The 20,931-nt window shown below is 38.6% G+C and overlaps 1 protein-coding gene across 3 annotated transcripts in view; it reads left to right on the top strand.

Moving 5' to 3' along the window:
- LOC117556916 (BTB/POZ domain-containing protein kctd15) overlaps window positions 1–20,931 on the top strand; it is a 43,501-nt gene that overhangs the window by 3,075 nt on the left and 19,495 nt on the right. For all 3 annotated transcript variants that reach the window (XM_034232512.1, XM_034232511.1, XM_034232510.1), the window contains exons 2-3: window positions 181–356; window positions 8,203–8,347. In XM_034232512.1, coding sequence (XP_034088403.1) covers window positions 181–356; window positions 8,203–8,347 — 321 coding nt within the window. The remainder of the gene's footprint in view (window positions 1–180; window positions 357–8,202; window positions 8,348–20,931) is intronic.

Raw genomic sequence — 20,931 nt, 5'->3', positions numbered from 1 at the left:
CTTAATTAGAGCGGTGGCAATAATTTCCAGGCTAAATATGCGACCAGACAGACATGGAAGTGATCTGATAGCATTCAGAGAGGCTCTGCTCCACGGTGCACCAGCAGCATAGTGTTGTTGTGTGTTTTTGTTCAAATGCTTACCACCACTCCCATGGCTTTTCTGTACACTTGCTTTCAGGAGGGAAGAAGCATGTCTCGGCTGTCTCTGACCCGGTCCCCGGTCTCTCCTCTGGCCTCGCAGGGGATCCCTCTGCCGGCTCAGCTGACCAAATCAAACGCCCCGGTGCACATCGATGTCGGGGGACACATGTACACCAGCAGCCTGGCGACCCTCACCAAGTACCCAGACTCCAGGTAAGACGCGTCTCTCACATGCACAGGAAATTAATGTATCTTATGTCACAATATTATGACTTATTGGCATTTTAAAAAGTGTTTATTTTGATTTAAATGTGACATATTCATGTGAGACTCTAACTTAACTTACTTACACCAGGTAAGACGCGTCTCTCATATGCATAGGATATTAATGTATCTAATGTCACAATATTATGACTTATTGGCATTTTAAAAAGAGTATATTGTGATTTAAATGTGAAATCTTCATGAAGTTGAGACTAACTAATTTACTCCATAAGACATGTCTCTCACTGCATTAGTTATATTAATTATTTCTTATTTATCATCATCAATTTAAGGATTTATTGGCATATGTTGATTTCTTTGTGATATATTCTTTAATTTGAGACTCTAACTTAACTGACCTACTCCAGGCAGGACATGCTCTCATACTGAATGCATTCGTTCTCGTTATTCTTTTCCTTATCAGAGTTTTTTTGATGTATTGTCATTTAAAAAAGTGTATATTTTGATTTAAATGTGATATCTTCTTTAATTTGAGACTCTAACTTAACTGACCTACTCCAGGCAGGACATACTCTCATACTGAATGCATCAGTTCTTGTAAATAATGTCCTTATTTATCAGAGTTTTTGAGTTATTGGCATTTTAAAGAGTTTATATTGTGATTTAAACTTCATGAAGTTCAGACTCTAACTTAACTAATGTACTCCATACGACATGTCTTTTACGACGTTAGTTTTAGTAATTAATCGTATTTATCATCATCAATTTAAGGATTTATTGGCATATATTATTGAGAATTTGAGACTTTAACTTACTTACTGCAGGTCACTCTATGCATTACTTCTAGTGATTACTTTCCCCTGTTTATATATAATTTAAAGAGTGCATCTTTTGTTTTAAATGTGAGACCTCCATGCATCTAACTTTACTTACACTAACTAGGTAAGACGCATCTCTCATATGCATTAGTTTTATTATTAATTCCCTATTTATCTAACATCAATATCATTTTGTAGCCATTTGAAGAGTGTATCTATTAATTTAAATGTGAGATCTTCATGAAATGGGGACAGTCTTTCTACTTTATGATGGGAATCCTTTCCAAATTAAATCTTCAAGTTGATTTGAATTAGTTTATATCTCTATTTAACAGCTTAATTTAGCATTTTAGTCATTAAATCAGTTATTAAATAATTGAACTGGTGTTTTTCTTAATTAGGATTCATTGGATTTATGCTGTTAACAAGTCATTTAGCTGACTGGCATTCTCACAACTGTAATGTCTTTTCAAACAATTTGGGGAAATGTCTCATTATTTCAAAACTCTCATGGCTCTAAAACGATACATTTGATTGTTTTTCTTTGTTTTAGTCATGATTATTTTTTAATACACCTCCAGGGCTTTTGTTTTTTGTCTCCTTTCATTTGCATTTGGAAATGCAGCTGCTGTCAATCTGGCCAGTGCAGATGCTTTCACATGTTTTTAATTGGGATTTTAATGGTGGTACATCTACAAGCAACCATGTCTGCGTGCGCCCCTATCATAGCCTGTTTATTTGGTCAGTAGATCAGAGTGCTGTGAGGGATCCTTGGAGGGAAACATGACGTAAATGTGTGGATCATAAAAGCTTTGAATCTGATCAAATCTACCTCATTTGGGTGTTGAATACAGATTCTCTGACTAATTTAGCTTTTGCAAAAAAACCTCTCATTTAAAGTCATTATTAGTGTCAAACATAGAGGTTAATTTCCAGACACTACAGTAAAGCATGATGACTTTCATGAGTTTATTCCTATGTTTGAAAAGTTGTCTGATTTTGTCTCAAATAGAAACATGGCTGGTGTTTCAGGGAAACGTTGACACCTCAAACACTTGCTTTCTATTATCTCAATTTGACAGGAAGAGAAAGGAACTCCTGCTTTCTGAGGCATCTGATTCTCTCAGTGTCCATTGTAAGATGTAGTCATCATGATTCCGATTGTGTAAGAGCTGGTAATCCACCCTCCCACTTCATCACGCTTTTAGCTCCATGCTCAAACAAGGTGACACCAGCGGAGGTAGCTCTGAAAGGAGAAGTAATGATCTCTGTTCTCCGCTGATTTCCATACTGTACATTTCCACTTAAAGCTAATGCAGTGTGTCGTTCACTACATGATACACTCCTCAATTCTGCGTCAGCTGGCAGTCCCATGTGGGCCAGCGTAAGCATTCACCAGGTTGTTGAAAACCTGCCAAATTGGCTACAGGATCCCCTTAATCCCTTGGTAATATAAATATTAAAGTCTTGATAATCACAGAAGCCGCTGACAGGAAATCCCTTTTGTTCCTGACATCTAACACGGAAAATAAAGCCAATCGCAGACGAGGGTTTATAATTGTTTCTGTTAATAGGGTGGTGTATATGCGATTATCCAGGGGCAACAAGACAGCAGTTTTTCTAATGAAAAAATGCTAATGATATTCAGATGTTGGAGTAAAAACGGTCAAATGACACATCTTGTGTAAAACCAGCTCTAGTGTTCATGACAATCTTACATTTTATTTTATTTTCCAAATGCTCCGATGCAAGCTTCACATGTTACAAAGACGTTATTCATATGGGGAGAAGAAGAATAGCACAAATGAAGCACAGTCATGTCAGAGCACCCAAACAGTGTTATCACAGAGAGAGTAAAGACCGGATGCCACTGTGAGTGTTTCTCTTTCACACATGCTCCTTTGCCCCCTCTCTCTTTCTGTTACTTTCTCACTTTGAAACACACACACACACACACACACACACACACACACACACACACACACACACACACACACACACACACACACACACACACACACACACACATGCATACACTCTCTGTTTCTCTCTCTTCCAGCCTCCTCAGTGTACAGTTGGCCTCAGGGCTACACTTTCCGTTGGAGCCCATGGAAGGAGGGGCCCTTTTGTGTGAATTAGGATAATGGCTGACAGCAGAAAGCAAAACAATTACACTGGCAAAGCCGCATTGATATATATATACATATATATATATATATATATATATAGAGAGAGAGATATATTTATATAGACGCTGCATTCAGTCATGTCCGGTCAAACAGGCAAAACCGGAAACTAAGTAGTGTTAGAAGAAGTACTCGGATCCTGTACTTAAATAAAAGTATCTATAGTATTGTCTACAAATACTCCATTACATGAAAATGTCCTGGTTATGATTAAGTATGATTACAAAAGTATTAGCATCATGATGTACTCAAAGAACCAACAAATATAAGTACTCATTAGGTCAATGGCTCATTTTGGGTTATCAGGTAAACGTACTTCAAATATCAAAAGTAAAAGTACTCACGGATAAGTTCACAGTCTTATATTGTTATGTTTATTACATTAACCTGTTATACATGTAACACCATCTTAGCATTGTAGTTAATGTGGATCACATGTAGACTGTAGATAAGTGAGTGTTAAAATAGTCTAGAGTTGAAGGAGAAAGTAGCATTAAAGGGGTCCTATTGTGCTCTTCTGATGTTTTCCACAACATAGTGACATCACGTAGTTACAGTAGCGCTTATATTGGCTAGCGCTCCAACATATTGTGATAGACTAAGGGGCGGGACATGTTTAAGCAGTTGACCAATCACAACAGAGCCGGCCAGCTAACCAATCAGAGCAGACTGGGCTCTGGTTTCAGACAGAGGGTGAAAGGAGGTGCTGCAGCACAGGCCGTATGAGAAAAGAGCTTTTTGAACATTAAAGCATGGAGACATGTCCCAGTAGAGACACTTAAGGGACATGAACATTAGTATAATAGGGCCCACTCTTAATGAAAATACTCAACAATAAGTCGAAAATGTACTTAGTTACTTTCCATCAGTGAAACTAACAGAGCAGGGTTAAAGAGTTTAGAGTTGATGATTACTTTTAATAGATTGCCTCCTAAATAATGCAGCATGCCAAGAGAAAGTTAGTCTAGTAAGTAATGTGTGGTTATTCATCTTCTTCTGTGCGGGCCATATTAAGGGACAGGGGTCATGAAACATTGATGCTCTCGCTGCGCCGCTCTCTCAGAGGAAAGTCTCTGTTCAACAGAAGCTGGGGGATTAAAGGGGGGATGTTTCAGAGACGAGGAAAGTATTTTGAAAAGACCACTGGATATTTTTCTCTTTGAAAACGAGTCTTGTTAGTCGACAGATCTGCACGGGCTCCTTCCTCTTTTAGTTACTCTTTCTCCGGTGCTGATAACCATGTTTAACACAGCAAACAATATCTCATCTTTTACCGTTAGCATTCACTATATTACATTTTTACTCCATTTCACTGTAAGGCCTCAAGTGTTGCTTTTTTAACATGGCGCTAACACATCGCTGTGATCTGAAGTCAAATTAGCTGTTTGACTTTTAGTTTGAATTGCTTAACATGAAATAATAATGAGAGTTAATTGTAGCTCTTGCGCAGGAACAGTAATTTTATGTAGCTGCAAAATAACAGAGAAAATGTTTTGGCAATCTGCAGACAGACATTATGATAGCTAGCAACACAACTTGTGGGGATAAGAGTCAGTGACGGTTCAGTGGTTGTGAAATTGAGTTTTCTCAATGCAATCACATCTGGGAATATTGGACAACAAAGCCTTAAATGATTATATGTTCCAAGATAACCATGTAAGACAATTGTCGTTGCTGTTTTCATATTTAATGTAAAAAAACCTGGATGAAAATTACACGTGAATCTGATTTGATTGTAACCACATATTGAACCACTTTTTGAACATGGCACTAACACATCGCTGTGATCTGAAGTAAAGTTAGCTGTTTAGTTGTAATCGCTTAACATTAAATAATAATGAGTTAATTGTAGCTCTTGTGCCGGAACAGTAATTTTATGTAGCTGCAAAATAACAGAGAAAATATTACACATGAACTGATTTGATTGTAATGAACCCTTACCACATATTTAGTAAAGTAAAGTAGTCCTTGTTTTGGAACTTCTTTCCCCTCACCTTTTGTAAAAGAAGCACATTTTCAATCTAGTTTTAACTTCACACCCTCCTTACTCCAAAGCCACTGTGTGATGTGAGGCAGGACACACTCCCTGGGCCCATTAGCGTCTCCAGACAGCATCTGTTCCCGTCGAATCAGTGGTACCTGAACGCCCCTCCACCTCCTGCAGACCCCTCTCTGCCCGCACTTTATGTGGGAGATCTGAGCTTTTCCTGTCCTCAATAACCTCCCTCCTCTTCCTCACTCTTCCTCTCTGCATATGGAGGTGTGTCTGTATCTTCTCCCACTCCTCTCTCCATCTCTTCTCATGTTCTGTTTCTCTGCATCCCCTTTCCTTCTCTCTTCTGATTTCTTTGTCTCTTTCTTCTTTCTCCACATCAATCTGCTTTTTTGTGTATCTTAATTTCTCCCCCCCCCCACCAACACCCTTTTCTATCTCCCTACCTGTTAAAAGCCCCCCCCCCCCCCTCCTCCAAACCATCCAATTCAGGGATTTAACTGAAAGGGTAAAAATGAGGAGACCAACAGAGAGCGAGAGTGAAGGGAGTAGAAGAGAGGGAAAGAAAAAGAAAAACAGGCAGCATTTTAATTGCTTTTTAAAAAAGTGGAGATGAAAAACAGAGTTAGCCTGGAGGGGTATGGTGAAATTCTAGCTGGAAGAATTGCAAGACCATATGAGAAAGGAACACCTCGGGCGAAACAGGGAGATGAGTATTGGTTTTTTATAAAGCATTTTGCATCGATTTCCAGAGAGAAAGCGAGCAAGGGAGAAGGATGGAGACGGAGGAAGAGAAAGAAAGTGTGGAAGCGAGGGAGAACCATCTTTGCTTCTTCACAAGTCAAAGAAAAATACATTTGACGTGATAGCTTCAGTGTGTGGAGTCGACACATCGGGGTCAGTGAGATACCTGATACAACCATTAGATCCACGCTCACTTCGACAAAGTAAGAGGCTTGTAAATGCAGAGAGATGAGTGGAGCCAGCCCCCGCTGTTTATTCACATTCCCACTGCGGCTCCCATCCTCTCCGTCTAATACGCTTTGACAACATCAGTGCTCAGGCGGTGCTGGCTTTGTCGGCCGGCGCGTTATTGCACATAGCTTTCTTTGTCGTACAACTTTGTCAGCCGACGTGGAAGCTGTTACCGTGATTAAGGAGCAGATTACATGGAAGTGATGATAATGACAGCCACGCAGCGCCCTGCCAAGAGCCCTTCCTCAGCCAGGCGAAGCGAAATGTGCGGGAGAGAGGTTACGCGCTTCCATGTGTAAATGAGTATTTACTCTGCAAACGCATTCCTGGTGAGGGAAATGATCGAAATGATGCATAAAAAGCGACTTCTTTAAACACATTTAAGCTTTTGTGACACAACAATAATTCAACAAACCTTCCCCAATAGATCAGATGTTAAAACACTGCTTTTAACTATTGAAAAGGTTTACTTAGCATAATGGAAATGAAGAAATAGATAGATCTGTCCAGTGAAAGAGGGACCTGCAGGTATACGCTGCAAGAAAACCTCACAAAGACAAGTGGAAATGAATATCTGTCCAAAGGTATCTGGAGGCACGGAGCCAACATGGTGTGATGAAAGTTTAAAGATAACAGCAATTCCTTTCTGTCTTTGCCTTGATGAGCGCCTGTAGCCGACTCTAACCAACCCCTTCATCTTAGGAGGGGAAGGAGTTAACTGAAGGACACCGAGCAGCAACAAGTGTCTACATAAGATGCTACAGTCCTGATGATATTTGGAAAATGCGAGTGTTTTTTCATTCATTAGGAAAACAATCTTGATGTGGGTTATTTTTTCAGATGATTTTTATACTTATGGAACAAATAACTACTCAGTGAGCCTGACCTATACTAAGACACTACAGTCCTGATGATATTTGGTAAACGCTTACGTATTACTAGTGTTTTTAATTCAATAATGTGAGAAAACATTATCTACGTACTTTTGGGTAATGTTATTTTCATTATTCCAGCTTTTACAGATGATTTTGATGTTTTTTCAATATTTCTGTTCTAATGGAACAAAAAACTGCTCTTGATAAACCTGACCAATACGGATATATACTATGATATATAATGTATAATAGGAGAACATAAAAAGGAAGAAGCAACATATTTTTGTGATGGCATATGATGTAGAGTCCCAATATGTTGATTTTATTTTATTATGGTGGTCCAATATCACCAAAATATGCATTTGAGTATACATTTAGATTAGATTGCGAAGGAACTTAAATACAGGCCAGTGCAAGAATAGGTTGTCCTCAAAGACTCATGTATATCCACAGCATTACATAGTGAAATCGTGTTTTATATAAAGTAAACCCAGCATGTGATACTATAACTCTGCATTAAGTACAGTCAGAATGACACACAGTGGAGGTGCAGCTGTTTAAATCCCTTTTTCAATTCACAACAGTCAAGAAATGTCTCTCTCCCCTTACATTATTGTGTGGACCTCCACCGTTTCTTACCTCGTTTCATTCCCAGCCCTCTGACAGATGGAATAATAGAGCTGTAATGCTACATTCATGCTATTAATTTCTGTAAGTACAAGCAGCACGCGTGTGTGTTGTTGTAATCTCTCTGCAGAAGGGACACTTCAAACAAGTCTGAAATGGAGGAACTGTGCCTTAAGCCCCTTGTTTCAACCTAGGATGCTAATGCATTTCAAGCTTAGTGCTAATAAAATTGAAAAATAAATGGAGGGTAATTGTTTCATGCATTTGAAGGGAGCTGGCTGACTCTGTTATGTGTGTGTTTGTGTGTGTGTGCGGCTGCCTGCTTGCGTGCATGTGTGTGTGTCTATTTTCAATTTTCAGAATCAGTCGTCTGTTCAATGGCACGGAGCCCATCGTGTTGGACAGCTTGAAGCAGCACTACTTCATAGATCGGGACGGAGAGATATTCCGCTACATCCTCAGTTTCCTCAGGACCAGCAAACTGCTCCTTCCAGATGACTTCAAGGTAAATACCCGCACCACAACACACTCCATTGTTTGTCCGCACCATCAGTTTAAACAACGGGGGAACATCAGAACAGTATGTAAAGCCATCTGCCCAGACATGTAGTTGTGTGATGTAAAAACACAAGATCTTCCACGAGATAAGACACCTAAGTGTGATTTTTATTAATGTTTACCGTGCTCTCGTGGGTTTCATGTTTTCACAATAGACCTGATACCACAACAGAGATCTGTTTTTACAATCAACTTCCTCCCATTCAACACACCAATTACCTGCAAGCATAAGCAGTCATTAGGAAACTATGGTTAGGGTCTCTGGTGGAAGAAGTATTCAGATCCTTTACTAAGTAAAATGTGAAAGTACTCAATTACAAGTAACAGAAGGGTTATCAGAAAAATGTACTTAAAGTAGCAATAGTAAACATATCTCAATCTGTTGAAAAATGGCATCCAGATGTGACTTATTAATATCTATGACATTATCAGAATGCTAATAGTGTTGCTTCAAGTAGCATTTTTCTTGTAGTCTCAAATTATTGATTTTTCTGACTTTCTTTTGTATCTTTTTGTAATATATTGGATATATCAACCTTACGTCACTGGTCTAATCTTTAGAGATGCATAATTAATTTTCACGGACTGACGGACAACTTCTCAATTCAAAAAATGTTTTAGAAATCTAGACCGCAAAATAATTAAAAAGTGCCTGTTTTTCCTGGCCAAGGATATGTTCCTTGAACACAACACGAGCGTAATGTCATCACGTGGTGTAGTGCTGACGGAGAGCACCGGAACACCGCTCCAGCACTTCAAATATTGCAGTATCCATAAGGAGCCGTATACATGCTGCAGTTTTTGCGTGGCTTTTAGTTGTAAGCACAGTGGCGATCTGTTGTTATTAGCATCTGGTTAGCTAGCTATGCTAACGAATTTAAAGAGCTTTTTCTATGACCAGGTGGAAGAGAGCTCTCTCCTGACGGACTGAGAGGCTCAAATAACCTCAGCTCAGTGAGGTTAAAGCACACCTTGATATGATCATTATAGTTATAAAAAAATAAGAGACTAAATGAAAAACAGGTATATTAAGACAGTAACAAAAAAGTTGTTAAAAATAACATTATAGCACAGGCCTTTGTCAGATGGTATATTATGCTGCTTCGAATAGTTCTCTCTTTTTTCACCATACGTGTGTTTGCGTCCCTGAATGTAGGGGGAAATAAGTATAAAGTAGCATTAAATGGAAAAATGTTAGTAAGTGCTCGTATTTAAGTTCAGTACTTGAGTAAATGCACTTAGTTACTCTCCACCACTGGAACAAACACTGGTGGAAAATGCTAACTGGCTAGATAAAAAATTCAAGGCTTTTATTGTCATACGTACATAGCTGCAGTGTAGATATGTCAATGTAAATCTCAGGTCACAGGCTCTTCCAACAGTTAATAATAATTCATTTATTTTATATAGGCGCCCCCTCACCCTCCCTCTGCCCCCCCACCGCTCTGATGACTGCTCTCTCTTAGACAGGAAGTCTCGCTGTGCGTCGAGGAGTACTCTGAGAAAAACTGTGTTGTGTGTCAGTTTAATACCTAATACACTCTGAGCCCGTGTACACACACTTTAATCTCTGTGGGAACCTGTGTGAGACAGATGCACACACTCTGTTTAATCTGCTTTATGAAAGTACTATATTGCATAATATATACAATATATTTGTTTGTAATATACAAGAACCCAAAGCTCATAGCAGCAAACCGAATGCTTCCACGCTTTATACACTTGATTGATTTTGATTGATTGAGTGATACATTTATTTCGAACAAGTAAAATAAATAATTACAAAACAAATGTTGCAGTGCATAGTCATGTAAGAGAAATCAAAACCAAAAACGACATTTACAACAACAACAACAACAGCATTAGCAACATAAACAGTGCCACATCTAGTGTTCGAAAAGGAGTGAGAAGAAGTATAACTTATTTAATCTCACCCCCTTGTCCCTAAATGATTTATTTATAATCATATAGTGTACGTACTGTAGATGTAGATTTCCCACGGATGCAATATATTTTAAGGTCATTGGTTCGAAAAATGTTCACGTTGTGAGCTTTACATGTTGCTTTACAAGTATGTTGAGCAAAATAGCAGTATTTGAGTTGTTTGAGAGCATGTTGCGTATTTATTAGACATGGATCAACATTAGTATTTATTTGAAGTCTAAGCTCTCCTACTAGCTCTGGTTTGGTCTCCACCGTTCATGAGAAATACCTGAAGTTGTTAGTGTTATCTCTCCGCTGTTTCTTCAGATTAGTGTCTTATTCTTCTCAAAATACGGATGCTGAGAGATTTGACTAAACAGTAAAATTGCGTGACAGACAGAAACGGTCAAATGTGTTAACACTACTAGGACTAAATATGTTTGATTTGACTGAAAACAACACTAAGATTAAGATTCAATTTATTGTCATTACGTAGTACAGGTACTATGTAACGAAACGGTTTCTCTGCATTTGACCCATCCTAGTGTTAGGAGCAGTGGGCTGCCATTATGTGCTAAGGCTACTGAACTGTGACGACATCATGCAGTGATGTTGATTCAAGAAGGCAAGACTAAGTCGTTTGTACACAACAGAAAATGAAAATGTTTACCAAAATCTCTGTATTTCACTTCAAAAAATGATGATATCGTATAGATTGATTTCATTTGTTTAACGCTACATTTCCTATACTTGCCACTGGACTACAGCAGCACAATTAGCACAGTCAGTATGAATTGGAGTGCATTACCTAAGTTAAAGGACAACAACAGAGCTTTTGAAAAACCAGGTGATATCTTAGCTAGACAGGTTTGATTAAATGGTTCAATCTGATTAACCAAAACTACTTTAAAATAGTTATAGTTTTCTTCGACTACTATAACTGCATTAGAGTAAATATGACAACAAATACCAAGGACATTTGAGACACTGCTAAGACTAAATAAAACGGATAGCTGACAAAAATAACTCAAAGTAAAACCAAAGACAAGCTGAATGATCGTCCTCTGAGTTTCAAACTATTTTACAAAATGTAAAATCTTGCCAAGTACATTTGTCTAATTTCTAGACAGAATATCGTTACACTTGATATAAGACCTAATAACTTGCGTCTTGTTTTTAGACAAGGCATCTTTTTTAGTCAAAGTCTCTTAAAAACACCTTATTTTACAGGAAAATCACAGCAGAAAACGTCTAAGCATTTCTGGCTCTTTTTGTAACACATTCTCTAATTCTGGTCAAATATAGTTCAAAATAAGTTTTCCCAGCTACAAGATCTCATTTATCTAAATATCCCATCTTTACTTTAAGTGATCTTACCAAGACATTTTGTACTTGGCAGATTTGTTCGCGAAAACGCCTTGTTTTTAATCATTTATTTACTTGTTTTTGGAGCAGCATTTTGTCCAGTGCATTAGAGTCACAGTGCGATGTTGATTTAAAGATATATATCAGTGCAGCCTTAAAGCAACCTGGTTACTAGGAAGTTAGTCTCACCTCATAAATATCCACACAACCACATGTGGCTTTGTCAGAATGATTATAAATTCTGCCTAAAGCTCTTGAAGGGTTTTATCCAGTGATACTGTTTCCTAGGTGCTTTTTGTTTCTCTACTCTTCACTTCTTCTCCACCTTACCTCGCGTGACCTTTCCACCAGGCTGGCACTTGTTCCTCTTTCTGTGCGAGGGAACAAGGCGAGGCCTCGGAGCCTCAGGGAAAAACTCTCCCAAAACTCTCCAGGCCTCACGGAGAGTCTGAACCAGAGCCAAACCTCAGACAACACATGAAAGCCCTGCATATTTTCAGCAAATGATGGCCTGACTCGGTACAGATTAGTTGTAATAATAAAAGCACTTTTCATTCAACACATGCAACTCAAAGTGCTTTACAAAATGACACATCACAAGTTCAAAATACACAAGAAATTCCACTCAGATTATTTGTGAACAACTTTACAGACCTGTACATGCAGCAAAATATTACATGTTATCAGGTTAATAGACACAAGCAGTCAAATGTATGATAATAAAATATATAATGGTTTCTCTCTGACAGATAAGACACAAGACAACTCAATCGATGCAACAATATAAAATATAAAACAAAGTGAACATATAGGTACAACAGAAATAAAAAGATAATAGTAATAAAAATGCCAAATTTCGAATAAAGGTTAAACGATTAAGAATTCAACGCAAAAATAAATATTCGTATCGAAGCATGTTAGATTAATAAAATAATGATTCTTGCTTCTCCCCTCCCATCACGGTGAAGTCTTGACAGTCCAATCAGAGAAAGCATTGGACCTCATTGTTTCAACTCATTACGATCCCCTCGCATAAGCTTGTGTTGATCTGCATACCTTTCAATTTGCGTGAAGCCAGGGAGGGAGAAAAAAAAAATGCAAATAGTGCGAGGCGGAATTGAGCATGTCCTTATCTGAACACAATCAGCCTGCCGTCGCCCGAGGCCTCGGTCTGTTCTGCTGCTGGCAGACACCGCGCTGTGTGCTTTGCTAAATCAATGTGAAAGTCTGAGCAGAATAGAAACAGATATTCTGCTGCAGCCTACATCAGTGGAACAAAAATATTCACCATTAATTTCCCCCCTCATCTCATTATTCAAACTACAATTAATCACGAGCGTGTAAGCAATGCTCAGTCGTGTTGAGGGAATTAAATGTTTGAGTTTGCGTCAGTGTATCGCACTTTAAATCAATAAGGCTTTCTTTCTTTGGCTATTGAATGCTAACACATAATAGGAAGCAGCTAATGTTAGCAGCTAACGGATAGATTTGGTAGCCTTTCCATTTTACAACAAGGAGGAATACATGCAGTCACATTAAAGACATGGCTATAAACAGTTAGTTGTTTGCGTCGCTTTACTCTTGTATAACAATCAGATTGTGGGTATATTCACTATTAATGTCCTCCTTCATCTCATTATTCAAACTACAATTAATCACGAGCGTGTAAGCAATGCTCAGTCACGTTGAGCGAATTAAAGGTTTGAGTTTGCGTCAGTGTATCGCACTTTAAATCAATAATGCTTTGTTTCTTTGGCTATTGAATGCTAACACATAATAGGAAACAGCTAATGTTATTTTACATACATTAAATCACAAGGAAAAATACATGCTCAGTCTCAGACATAGCTATAAACAGTTAGTTGTTTGCCTCGCTTTACTCTTATATCGCACTTTAAATCAATAAGGCTTTGTCTCTTTGGCTATTGAATGCTAAATAAACAATAGGAAGCAGCTAACGTTAGCCGCTAACGTTAGCAGCTAACGTTAGCAGCTAACGGATAGATTTGGTGGCCTTTCTGGCAACTTAGATTTTCTTAACTGCACAAGGACGAACCAAAGTACTTTAACAGTCAGCCTGTGGGTATATTCACTATCAATTTTCTCCCTCATCTAATTATTCAAACTACAATTAATCACGAAAGTGTAAGCAATGCCCCGTCACGTTGAGGGAATTAAAGGTTTGAGTTTACGTCAGTTTACTCTTTTGTATCGAACTTTAATTCAATAATGCTTTGTTTCTTTAGCGATTGAATGCTAACACATACTAGGAAACTATATTGGATTTATTCACTGTTCATTTTCTCCCATATCTTATAACTATAATTAAATAAATAATATTGCTTTGTTTCCTTGGCTATTGAATGCTAACAAACAATAGGAAACGGCTAATGTGTTGTTGTTTTTTTCAGTGGCTGTTTAGATGAGAATCGGATACATTTCTTCTTGGTGGCCTTTCTCGCAATTTGATATAGATATCTCAACCCAGTCTCACGGCATTTCGTGTTCACCAATACGATTTTTAATCTATTGATTCGTGTTCACCAACACGATTTGCCCCTTTTTTTCGTGTTGCACAGCACGATTTTAAAAGCAATGTATTTCTACTGCCTGCAGCACGTCTTTTTCTCCGGTCGGGTCGTGGGAGACCGGAAGCTGTGTGGTTCATAAAAACATGTTCTTACTCAATATCAAGCCACAATTATTGCTTTTATTTGAAATCGTATAATTTCGGACTTTTGTTGCCGTCTGTGAGGAAAATAAATGGGGCTCAGAGCCTCAGAATACGGAAATCTGTATTTTTTTAAAATATTTTTCCTTCTAATTCGTTATTCTTTTCAAAATAACACACTGTTATTTACTCACCAATAACACACAATTATCCTTGCTTTTATTTATTGGTTTAATTCCATAATCTTGGGCTTTTTTGGCGTCCGTCAGGAACTGAATTTCAAAATAAAAATAACCGGAAACAGACGTAGGACTATAAGGGACATCTCGAGCGTCATTGCGATTGTCAACATTTCTGAGTTTAGGATGGCCGAAGACACTACACTACCCATAATCCCCAGCTATCGTTTAGGACTACAGTCCCCGTAAGGTTACGCAGAGCGTCAAACAGCTGTGTGAAATGGAACGAAACCACGCCAGACAATCCAAAACTGGAATCGAACGCCCCCCCAGAACTACACATGCTGGCTATTGTGTTTCGCAAAATGTTCTATGGGACGTCTCTACTGAACGTTTTCGTTTTTCCCACAATTAGAAGTTGCCAGTATTAAACACATTGGTGTTATCAAATGTAAAACATATAATTAATACATGGGTGAAGATCGCTTGTGTCCATAATGCGCAGCATTAATACCCACATGACAGCTCATTGTTACTTTGTAATTCTACTCCACTACAATTCAGAGGTTAACCTGGTATTTTTACTCCACTGCATTTATTTGAGTTACTTTGCAGATTCTGATTAATTATGTGAAATATAAACAACCCTTAAATCAGACTTTAGTTACACCTGAGTAAAATTCAGGTAAGGTGATTGTCAAGTGCCAACAATCAGGAGAGATATTTGATAGTTGGTGCTTGAGAAGACTAAACATGTATCTGCAATTGACATGAATGGAAACGAGTAATAAAGTATATTTATTACTCGTTATTCTCTACTAATAGTTAATTAAAGACTGTATATTATGGCTATTTTGCACATCCCTTTCAAGATTTTCAAAGGTTTATTGACATATCATATACACAACTACGGTGTAGTTATGCAATGAATGAAACACTTGGGTCACAGGTTCCTCAACAGTGCAAACATCTATCAATATGTGTGTACCTCCACCATCAAACTGTCATATTCTGCACATTTCTTATTCTATCTACATACATAAGAGTATAATTAATGTGTATAATATCAGTTAAAATAAGTGCTTCAACATAGTTAACATTGCAGGAAAGCAATATATTAGACGTTAAGTACTTTGTCAGGCTTAATATTTATCTGTAGATAGATACCCCCAAAGTGTTTTTCTTATTTAAAAGAAGACCTTAATCTGTTATTTAATGTTTAAATAAAGGTTAATTCGTTTTTCTGTTTTGCACCTCCTCCTATTAATATCTTTGTACATGCTGCACTAAACTGTTTTATTGTAGAGATCACTTATAGTATCTTCTTGATTTTTTATATTCTATATACATTTCCCCCTATGAAAGTATGTACTCTTAATATTTTTTTAATCAAATAAAACACAATAATTCAATAACGTGCTTTAACCACTAGGCGGTGCACACAAGGTACACACAGCCATAATAACTTTGTATTATTAGTGTAGGACACTTGTGTTTTCGTACAACATCTGAAGATGTGTAGTTTTATGCATGCTTTCACATAATTTTACAGCATATTGCTATACTATTTCAGACTCAGTATTTACATTCTTACATTCAAAGAAAATCAGTAATATCTTTAAAAACTACAGTCCTTTTATATCAGTTGTGCACCGTTATGGTGTAAATATAACCTATCTGTGAATTAGATCAAATGTAAAAGTCAGCCGAATTAGTGTTGATACTGCAAGGAGACGTATTGTGTGAAGAGAAATTGAAGATGTTGTTTAATTGTTGAATATATTATGATCCACGTCAAGTATTCAGTTTCGGCGGCATTTTCTCAGTTTTTCCAAAGGTCTTCTCATCAGGGCTCTATAAATAAAGAACTACGGCAGATCTGTAATATGTAATGCAGCCGAACCGTGTATTACAATGCCGTTATGTGATGACTTTCAAAGAGAAAAGCAAGAGCGCTCGGAATTAAGTATTATTTTATTATTTTAAAATGTTATCCGGATTTCATATCATATAAACACCAAATCCCAGCATGCATTGCGGCTAAAACATCCAATAAACGAGCTTAAAACCATAGCTGAGGATCTTGGGTAATCGCTCGAAATGCCTACGTCTGTTTCCGGTTATTTTTATTTTGAAATTCAGTTCCTGACGGACGCCAAAAAAGCCAGAGATTATGGAATTAAACCAATAAATAAAAGCAAGGATAATTGTGTGTTATCGGTGAGTAAATAACAGTGTGTTATTTTGAAAATAATAACAAATTAGAAGGAAAAAAAGATTTAAAAAATACAGATTTCAGTATTCTGAGGCTCTGAGCCCCATTTATTTTCCTCACAGACGGCAACAAAAGTCAGAAATTATACGATTTCAAATAAAAGCAATAACTGTGGCTTGATATTGAGTAAGAACATGTTTTTATGAACCACACAGCTTCCGGTCTTCCTCGACCCGACCGGAGAAAAAGACGTGCTGCAGGCAGTAGAAATACATTGCTTTTAAAATGGTGCTGTGCAACACGAAAAAAAGTGGCAAATCGTGTTGGTGAACACGAATCAATAGATTAAAAATCGTGTTGGTGAACACGAAATGCCGTGAGACTGGGTTGAGATATCACAAGGGAGAACAGAAGTAGCATTTACCTTTTGGGTGTATTCTAAGCAGTGCTCAGTCACATTGAAGCCATGGTTATAGTTTGTGGTTTTTGCATCGGGGTTACCCTTTAATATTGCTCTTTAAACCAATAAGTCTTTGTTACTTTGGCTTTTGAATGCTAAAAACGAATAGGACAGAGCTAATATGTGTTGTTTTCTGAGAATGAGAGATGAGAATCGCATAGATTTTCCGTTGGTGGCTTGTTTAATCATCACCCTCTGAACTGCTTGTGTGGCTTGAGTCCATCTTTCGCCAAAACGTATATCTTCATCAGTCCTCTTCCTCCCTCATAGTGACACTTTCCATCATTTTCACCATTTTCTGTCTCTCCATCCCTCTGTCCTTCCCCGAGATGTTGCCTTGCCGGTGGGCGATCAGGTCGGATCATTATTTTGAAGCTCAAACGGGCTGTCTGGACACGGGTTTGGGGGATGAATTGTCACGTAGAGCTGGCAGCGTTTCAGCAGGACGGAGCTGTTGTCTCCCTCTCATCCTCACCTCACGCTTAGGATTACTCTGTTGTTTTCCACGCTGCTCAGGATGACTAAGCAAGTGCCTCGCAGACAGACGCCTGTTAAAAAGATATCCATCCATGGCTTCAGACCTGTGAAGGATGAGGGGCTACACTTTGATACAGAGAGCCGCCTGAAGGGGGGCGTCTCAGTATGAGTTTTGTCAGCTGCAGTGAGAAGGCCAGGAGAGAGAAAAGACGGGGAGAAAGGATGAGGAAAAAAGGGAGATAAAGGACCTCCGTACTCTTCTCTCTCGCATTCTGAAATCTTAAATATTAGACCGTCAGCTTAAGATGTGTTGCGTCAACGCTCATGCAGATGTGTCGCTCACACGCCTCAGATGAAGAGCAGTTTAGACAAGGGGGTGAAGCTGCGAGGGAGAGTTTTCAAGGCTAGAGTGAGGGAAGCAGCGGGGTTAATGAATACCCTGTTTGCTGCCATGCGCTGTTTCTTCACTCAGGAGAGGTGAGAAGAGAAGGGGAAGCACTTCTAGACGAGGGTGCTGAAAACCCACAAACACCACTGACGTTTCCACAGTAAACGCTCAAAGTCTAACTTTTTAAGGACAACATGAGCAATATATTATCTGTATCAAATATTAGATTAGATTCAACTTTATTGTCATTGCTCAGAGTACAATGAAATGCAGTTTGCTTCCAACCAGAAAGGTTTCCATAAATTCACATAACTGTGAGGGAATCATTCTGTCTTTACTCCTAGATATTTAACCTTATTGCCTGTTGACGTTAATAACCAACCAATATTCTGTGCTCCAGCACTTAAGGGTCAGTTTTATGGCCTGATAGGGGGGGTTACGACTGTGAGAACGCTGGCTTTCTAAGCTCCACAGATGTGAGAGACATCTCCTGTGTCTGCAGATGTTTACGCCCATCCCCAATATGTGGATTTGACTCTCTGTAAACTAGTTAAAAGGTCTACCAAGATGCGAGGCGGATCAGAATTGACATGACAACCCACCCGTGCAGTCAGAACCTTTTGCTGCTGTGACTTGTGATATGAATTCTCCGGCCGTATCCTTGCAATAAACTATCATTGTTTGACATCAAAGCTCCAACTCTCCTCGTGTCTCTCTGAGTCCTGACTCTCCATTGCTGCAGAAGTTGCCCTTACAATAACAAACAATAATGTATTGATATTCATACAAGCATGTAACCAACAATCCTTTAATGCTGTGGTTTGGCAGTGTCCCTGCACTAAAACAAAGCAGGAATCAGGAAGGAAATATCACGTACAAACACTTTAAATGTTAGTGATGGAAGTTCTTAAACTAAAAATGAATTAACCTGTCTATTTGGTCACCGTGAAACACTAATCAGAACACACATTTATTAATTGTTTAGCAAAAAAAAGGATTTTCTGCATTTAGGTGTAACCTAATTAAATCTTGTTCTAATAGGAGCTTAACATCGGGCCTCATTAACATAAAACTCCCTCAATGTGAGGAATACATTAAAGTCAGTGTCCTCATGTTCACTTGCACATATCGTTTCCTCACCTCCCGTCTGCCTCCAATCGCACGCGTCCTCCTCCTTGTATTCTCTATGGTAGCGGTGAATGATAGTGCCATCTGGTCTTATGGGAAATTAGAGGCAGGAGCACAGGGGCAAATGGCCTCCAGCAGAACCTGCCCAGGAGGGAGAGGCAATCTGCTGCAGACTGTCTGCACACAGGAATGCACCGTCCCACTTCACTGACAGCCTTTCTGGAGTCGGCGCGCTAAAACATGCTAAAGGCTAGCTGGGCTGTGCCAAGAGCTGCAGCATGGCTACGCTTTGTTTATTTAGCGCTGAGCTGCTGGTCGGAGGTCATCCTGGAGCTGGGTGTATTCCTGTTCTTTCCAGAAGATGTACTACATGGTTAGAACGAGACCTCCAACTGTTATGTTTTGTGTGATTAGACATCCTTAACTTCACAAGGATAAACTGAAGTTGGATTTTTATATTTGGGTATTTGTCTGATTTGTATCCAGATCAACTTGCAATGGCTGCAAGAGTATATTTAAACACTGCTAAACCAGTTTAACAAGTTAATAGGTCGAAAACATGGTGCATTCCTCAGTAATGGTGCCTTGGTATTACAATTATAGCAACTGTATTTCTATAGAACCTTCCATAAAAGAAATGCAGCATATAGAGCTTTACAATGAGGAAAAAATACATTCAATTAACATAAAAATAGACCGCAAGGACAAAGGACATTGGGGATGTCTGACTCACATACATGAATGTTTTCTAAATATATTCAGAAATAATAAAGGGCGTTTTGAGGAAATCGTTTTTGTTCTTTAGTGCATGCCTGAACAACACGCTTGGTGTTTCACTCATGTGGAGGGGTCAAAGTGCAGATGCAGCCCCAACAGCACTCCTGCAGTAATTAGTGGATAAGTGTCTTGCTCAAGGACACTTAGTCATTAGCTGCTGCGGGGAAGCCATCAGGATCGCCTGTAAATACACGTTCCTCTGTCATCTTAAAGCTGCACGGTGTGTGGAGGGTTTCGTCCTGATGACCTTGGAGCTGAACTGTAATGCAGAACCTCACAGTGTGTGAGTCACTCAGATGGCCTGGAGGATGATGTGAACTCACCAGAGATGGAAAAAGTACACACATCGTTTACTAAAATAGAAGTACGGATACTCGTGTTTAAAAATACTCTGGTAAAAGTAGAAGTACTGACTAAACTTCTTTACTCAAGTCAAAGTAAAGAGGGCTTTGAAATGTACTTCAGTAAAAAGTACCCATAACTAGCAGCTGCTTTAAAGAGTACCTGACCTCCCTTTATATTAATAGAACAATAATGTCATTGTTAGCTAATGAATGTTTCCATGCTGAACAACGGCAACATGACAACGTTTCCATTGGTCCCTCTTCTTTAGAGAAGACCAGGAAATGATGGATACACGGATCGTGTTCAAATCAATAGGCACGCAATGACTCTAAATAATAATGATCACGCATCAAACACACATTCAAACTAAAGGAACCAGCTGTTTGGAAAATGAGAGAAGTAGAAAGTACAGGTATTTGAGTTCAACATGTAAGAAGTAGAAAGTACAGGTATTTGAGTTCAACATGTAAGAAGTAGAAAGTACAGGTATTTGGGTTCAACATGTAAGAAGTAGAAAGTACAGGTATTTGGGTTCAACATGTGAGAAGTAGAAAGTACAGGTATTTGAGTTCAACATGTAAGAAGTAGAAAGTACAGGTATTT

This window comes from Gymnodraco acuticeps, unplaced genomic scaffold, assembly GCF_902827175.1.
Source record: "Gymnodraco acuticeps unplaced genomic scaffold, fGymAcu1.1, whole genome shotgun sequence".
Lineage (NCBI taxonomy): Eukaryota > Metazoa > Chordata > Actinopteri > Perciformes > Bathydraconidae > Gymnodraco > Gymnodraco acuticeps.
Note: the sequence above shows the minus strand (reverse complement) of the source record. Positions and strands in the feature narration are given on the sequence as shown.